Genomic DNA, 6,914 nt, shown 5'->3' with positions numbered 1-6,914 from the left:
CTTGTTCAATTCACCTTAAAAAAATAATATTCTATAAAAATAATTTCTGATCAGTAAAAATAATTTCAGTTAATAAAAAAAAAGTTCATTTTAATAAAATTAAGCCCGTTCACTTCACCTTATTTTTGATAAACTGAGATTATTTTAACTGAACTTAAATTATTTTTGCTGAACTGAAATTATTTTTATTGAACTGAAATTATTTTTTATTGAACTGAAATTATTTTTATTGAACTGAAATTATTTTTTCTGAGTTTCTATTATATTTCTTCTTTAAGCTTACTGATTTTTACTAAACTGGAATTATTTTTACTGAACTGAAATAGTATTGAACTGAAATTAATTTTACTGAATATTTCTTTTTAAGGTGAAGTGAACAGGGCCTTAGTTTCAGTACAATAAAAATAATTTCAGTTCAGCGAAAACAAGTAACTCTAAAAAAGAAATATAATAGAGAATCGGTAAAACTAATTTCAGTTCAGCGAAAATAATTTTAGTTCAGTAAAAATAATTAAGTTAAGCAAAAATAAGATGAAATGAATGAGGTCTTAGTAGATTAATTTTCAGATGTTTATATTGAAGGCGATAATCTAACTATAATAAATATTTTACAGGGTCATTTTAATTGTCCGTGGAAGCTACACCTTCCCATGGCAGATATCAAGTCTATTTTGGACTCCTTTACAGCTTTTAAGTCACAACATATTTATCGGGAAGGCAATTAGGCAACAGTTTTTAATTTGTTGCCCTTCTCGGCTATTCTACCCCGGCCCATTAGGATAATTGTTGACTCGAATGGATAGTAAATTTTCTTATTTTTTACACCTTGATAGATTAAGACATGGACATGTGAGAAGCCAATCCTAATCTCCTTACTTTCATGTATCTTTCCTTATGAAAAAAAAAGAAAAAAAAAAAAAAAAAAAGAAAGAAAGATACATACATAGCTTATTTGACAAACAAAACACAACCATTTTCATTAACCAAAAGAAACTTCAAATTCATGTCTTACATTCAAACTTGACAACCAAAACAAACATAAACTTAAGCTAAAACACCTTAATAAAGTCAGTGATCAATACAAATCACTACTAGCTCAAAAGAAAAAACAATACAAATAACAATAGTACTAGTCCCTTAAAATAGGTCTAATAATAAGGATAATACTTAATGAAATCTTGATGTGCAGGAAGAATTTCACCATCTTCTTTGTGACGATACCTATAGACATTCACCTTCGCTGTAGGAGATGTTTTCCAAGAGTCCAAGAGGTTAACCAGATCCACAATGGCAGGTGCATTCTTCTTGGTGAAGCGGTAATTCCTCATGCCAAATATAGCTAGGGTTTCCAAATGCACCGCCTTCTCTAAGAAGAACCTTAGCAATTGTTTCTCAATTTCACTAAACTTGAAGTTGGAGACCTTGACCAATTTGAGGAAGGGTAGTTGCTTTTCATATTGCTCAAATTTTTCTTTATCATTCAACAACCACAATTGGCAAGTTCTATCAAAAGCGAAACTTTGCATCTGTTCAATTAAAGAGATATTAATTATTTTGAATTTTAATTAAGTATGAGTAAATATATTATGGAAATTGAATGAAATGAAATATATGGCTTTAAATTAAACCAATAACTCAACATGCATTCCCTTGTTTTCTTTGACAATTTTCTTCTAATTAATTAAGATATTAGTTTAACAATCAACAAATTAATTAAACTAATAATTCAATAAATTAAAGCAAATTTTATTTTTGATTAAGAGATTATTAAGAGATACTCACATCAAAGAAAAACCTCTCAAGAACCGGGCATTTATCAAGAAAATTGATAATATCATATGGGTTGAGAAAGCTTGAGGTCTCCATAAGCAATTGAACCTCCTTTAGATACCAAAGATAAGGTTTTGGTCCTTTAATCTTTCCTTGTTCTAAAGTTGAGCAAAGATCCTAGCATCACACAAGAATTCGCCATTAAACAAATTCGATAATATATATTCAAACTTTATAGGTTTCACAAATATATAAGATCATTATAATCAATCAATCAATCAATCAAAGCCTTATAGGTTTCACAAATATATAAGATCATTATAGAAGAAATAAATATGTGTTAATAAGATCCCCTTGCAAAAGTACAAGTTAAAAGGGTTTGTCTCAAAAGAAGATGTTTCTACTGTAATCATCCTTAAAATGACTACCACTATAATTAATTTTCATTGGCCTGTTTTTTTATTTTATTTATTTTTTTGTTAATCAAACTTGTTAAAAATTAATTTTTCTTTTTTAATATCATTTTTTGGGAAATTAATTATTTTTTTTGACACAATGGGAAATTAATTATTAATTAAAAAGTTCTTTGAAAATTTAGAAAATTAATTTTCGATTTATTTTTTTTAATAAAAAAATCATTATAAGTTTGACCAACAAAAAAAAAAAAAAAAAAAAAAAAAAAAAAAATTCAAAAATCGGTCAATGAAAATCAAATATAGTGGTAGTCATTTTAAGGATGCGAATTTTCATTTCAAGAAAAAAAAAAAAATGGTTAAAGGTTGTGTACCTCAAGCAAGGTGCTAGAAATAGTGAGAACTCTAACATGTGAGACGAACGACATTAATTTCTCCATTCTATTCTTTGGAACAGCATATGGGACGATTGTAAAATTGAACATTACATCTTGTAGTTCATACATTCTATCATTAAAATCCAAGTTTCGAGGTTTTCCAATGAAGTGAAAAACTCTCAGAGTTGGAGCATCGACAAAGGCCGAATCGAGCCGATAACAATCAGCAATTTTCAGTATCTTGAAAAATTTTAAGGCACTTGCATAGATCTTAAAGTGACGAAGACCATAACATTTTACTATGTCCATGGACTCTAGGAGTGGGCTATTATCAACTACGGTTTTGACAAAATTCGGTTTTACATTGACATGCCTAAGGACCAAAGTACGCAAAAAGTGTAGATTTTTAAACTTTTCAGTTGGAAAATTTAGCACACAATATGCAAACCTTAGGTGTTGTATGGACTCAATATCAAAATGTTGGAAAGGAACAACAAAGGGACCCGCATAAGGCCTTCCCATTAAAAAATCCAAGTCTACAACACTAGGATTTTTCAAAAGAACTATCCTTAGCCATATATGAATCAAATCCTCAAGATGGTTTGAATCAAGACATAACTGAAATGTTTCAATTTTCTTATTAGAATGACCTATGATGACATGATGGACTATGTCAGCAATTTCTGACTGAGAGTATTTTTTTGATAATAAAAAATTAAAACACAAGTAAATGGAATGTTGCCATGACTTTTCAAACCTCTTAGAAAGGATTGATGATTGGCTTGCCAATTTGATGGGTAATAAAGAAATGATGTGCTCAATAACATCATCACTAAGTGTAATTATAGGTGGTGAAGGGTTTTGGGTATGATCTATAAGATCACATAAAAGTTTGAGCTTTTTTTGTTGTGGATTATCTTCATCTATACTTGAATTACTCTCCATTGATGAATATAGATAGCTAAAGAACACAAATTTTAAAAGATGATTTTTTTTTTTTTTTTTTTTTTTTTTTTTTTTTTTTTTTTTATGATGATATGTAAACTTCTTCCACTTTATAAACATGTAATCAAAACTATTGTAATCTTCTAATAAGGGAGAAAACTATCCTTCATTTGCTCCAGCTCTTCATTGATCATTTGAGAGTTTCTATCAAGGGTAATAATCATTTTCTTTGATCATTTGAGATTTTCTATCAAGGGTAATAATCATTTTCTACCATACAAGAATTGATTATGGTGATATTGATAATAACAATAATAATAAGGATGATGAAGATGATGATGATATGATGACGTAAAATAAGTTTTAATAAGTTCTGATAAATTTAAATAAGTAAAAATCAGGTGAATAGAACAAACACACACTTAGGCTATACCTTTAAAGAGAAGTTGGATAGATACTTATTATGAAGTATTCCGTAGATGTATGAATATAAACAATTTTAGGAACTTAACACCACACCAATGTTAGTAATGGTAGTAGTAGTAGTGGAAAAAATAATAATAATTTTATTGCTTCATATATCAAAATTCAAAATCCAATCTTCCATAGACTTTACTAGTTAAGCTAGCTAACACATTAATTAACATTATGTATGTGTGAGCTAGCTAGCTAATATGATAAAGTGTATAAAAGATGGTACCTTAATTTTTAAATGTAAACATCACATTTGTTGTACAATGTACAAGACATGATACGTTTATGATTTTTCATCTACTTAGGTGTGATATGGCAAAGACTAATAACTTGAAAATTGGAATTTTGAATTTAAATTAAGTTCTAATTTTTTTAATTACCGTAGGCTTCACTAGATAAATTTTCCAAAAGTTTGCTAAAGGTAACTTAGATTTATAATGAATATAAAAAAATTGAAGAATATGTGAGCGAGTGTAAAATGAAGTAAAAGAAAAAAATGTAAAAATATGAGGTTTGTATAGGAATAAGGTGAATAAAGTAAGATATAATAAGAAAATGAATTATTATGTAGAATAAAGCAAAGTGGGTGAAACATATAAGAAGATCTAAAATGAAAAGTGGAAAAAACAAAAAAGATGGAGTAGTTAAGAATAACATAATAAAGATATAAAAAACAAGGAAATAAATCATATTATTTTAATTTAATATGATTTATTTTCTTAATTTTTGTATCTTTATCATGATTTATTTTATAAAAAACAAATTATAAAGGAAGTAATTAATTTTATTTAATTTCATTGAAATGAATCAATTTTTTCATAGAAATAAAAATAAATCATTTATATAACTAAATCTCCTCATTCATTAATAAATTCATGTAATATTGTAATAAAATGTCTTATCTATTTTAATTTATATTTATCGAAAAATACACGAAGTACAGAGTATGAGGTAAAAAAAAAACACTCCATATGTTAATTAATGTATTAATTGTTAATTAAAATTGATGTTATGATTAATAAAAAGGGACGAAGTATGTATGATATTTTTGGACTTGAAAATATATGTTCATAACATAACTTGAAAATTTTGAAACTTTTGTTAGAAACTTATATACTAAAATCAAATTAACCTCATCAATAAACTAACATCAAATTATCAACAAATAAGGGACACAAATTATTCTAGTCCTTTTTAAATAATTTAAAGGAGTTTTTTATTTTTTCATCAAAATCCAACTAAATCAAACAACTAGTCCACTATTTTTTTATTAAATGGTCATGGCAGGAGTAATCAACATAGGGTTGGTGTTACCATTACGCTGGGTCAGATTTATTTTTAGGTTGAATATATGATTGAGAATTTCTTTAATTAAATCTAACCCATCCCACAATTTATCGGGGTGAAAACCTCAACTTTGGCCAAATTTTAGTTTTACTGTTATTAAACAATTTACAAACAAAATTAAAATTTTGAGTTGTAGTTGACCTTTATTATTTCTTAAAAGTTAACACTAATTTCACATTTTCAATACTTTATTTGGGATTTATAATTGAAAACGCGTTAAGAAATGACAATTTTAACCCAATAAATTTAATCAAATAAGTCATTTATGTCAATGCATTCGCTTAAAAAAATTGAAATTTCCAAACCTAAATTTTGATCAAATGTTCAGATCGAGTGATATCACAAGTACTAAAAATTTGATAGACAAATAAATAAAAAGAACTTATCTAATTGAGGAGAATAGCTCTACTTGAAACCAGCTTTCCATGCACTTCGGCCATCAAACTAACAAGTTGCTAAGAATTGATGCCTTAAGGCAAATGCTAAGGTTTTTGAGAATGCTTTATTTTTTTTGGAGAAAGAGAGAATGCTTTTTAATTTCCAAGAGATGAAAGATTCAATGATTTTTGGAAAAGAAGGCCACTTAAATAGCCTCGTGAAAGAGCTATAGGTTTTAAGTTTGACGTAAGGCATTGCGTCATTAAACATCATAAAATCCTTTAAAGGTGATTTCAATAGTTGTAATACTTGAAAAATGATCGTATAATTATGCCAAAAAGATTACATACTATGACATACGTAAGACATTGCGTCATTAAACATCATAAAATCCTCTAAAGGTGATTTCAATAGCTGTAATAATTGAAAAATGATCGTATAATTATGCCAAAAAGATTACATGTGACGTTAAATTGATCAAGTTGACGTCATAGAATCCTCTAAATTTAATTACAATGGCAATATTATTGAAAATTATCATGCAATTATGCTACAAGATTACAATGTAATGTAAGAATGACACGCAATTAAGTCGACGTCATAGAATCGTTTAAAATATTATTTCATCCGTTTTATATTGATCTTTCTACTTAGAATCTTCTTGTGAGACAATATTGATCAAAGTGGATCAATATAGAATAGAGGGAGTATTAAAATAGCAATAGTTATTGAAAAACAGTGCGTTTCTGGTGCCGCACTATGCGACATGGTGCCAAATCAGCAAATGACAAAGTAACCCCACCAACCTAATAACCCTTCCAACCAAGTAACCCCTGATCAAACCTAGTAACCCCTGACCGGACCAAGTAACCCCTGACCAAACCTAGTAACCCCTAACCAGACCAAGTAACCCCTGAGCGGACCAAGTAACCCCTCAAGTACCCATCTAGTAACCCCTAACCGGACCAAGTAACCCTTCTAGTAACCCCTCCGACTTAGTAACCCTTCCGACTTAGTAATCCCTTAAGTAACCCCACTTAAGTAACCCCTCAAGTAACCTCACTTAAATAACCTCCCAGATAATCCCCCAAGTAACCCCTTCAAGTAACCCTACTTAAGTAACTTATCTAGTAACCCCCGACCTACTCATCTAGTAACCCCTTAAGTAACCCCGACCTAGCAACTCTTGACCCACCACCACCCCCAAAAC

General features: G+C 28.7%; 1 protein-coding gene across 2 annotated transcripts; it reads right to left on the bottom strand.

Annotated features, from left to right (window-relative positions):
• Positions 1-948: 948 nt before the first annotated feature.
• LOC145636315 (putative FBD-associated F-box protein At1g61330) lies at positions 949-5,878 on the bottom strand. 2 transcript variants are annotated; one of them, XM_081687841.1, is made up of 3 exons: positions 2,558-5,878; positions 1,783-1,947; positions 949-1,526 (listed from the first exon to the last, which is right to left on the bottom strand). In XM_081687841.1, the coding sequence occupies exons 1-3, from the start codon at positions 3,623-3,625 to the stop codon at positions 1,149-1,151; spliced, it is 1,611 nt and encodes a 536-aa protein (XP_081543967.1). In that variant the 5' UTR covers positions 3,626-5,878; the 3' UTR covers positions 949-1,148. The 2 variants fall into 2 exon arrangements, with proteins under 2 accessions (XP_081543967.1, XP_081543968.1); XM_081687842.1 differs by having other exon boundaries at positions 5,736-5,878.
• Between the last annotated feature and the right edge of the window lie 1,036 nt (positions 5,879-6,914).

The sequence above is a fragment of the Chenopodium album genome, chromosome 6, assembly GCF_948465745.1.
Source record: "Chenopodium album chromosome 6, dcCheAlbu1.1, whole genome shotgun sequence".
NCBI lineage: Eukaryota > Viridiplantae > Streptophyta > Magnoliopsida > Caryophyllales > Amaranthaceae > Chenopodium > Chenopodium album.
This window is presented reverse-complemented; position numbering and strand designations above follow the sequence as displayed.

Bases quoted from the DNA above. Each gene is read 5' to 3' on its own strand.
- LOC145636315 (XM_081687841.1), bottom strand. From the start codon at position 3,625: ATGTTTATAAAGTGGAAGAAGTTTACATATCATCATAAAAAAAAAAAA. The intron at 1,948-2,557 runs GTACACAACCTT...GTGTGATGCTAG, and splicing joins TTTCTAGCACCTTGCTTGAG to GATCTTTGCTCAACTTTAGA. The intron at 1,527-1,782 runs GTGAGTATCTCT...TTAATTGAACAG, and splicing joins TTGAGAGGTTTTTCTTTGAT to ATGCAAAGTTTCGCTTTTGA.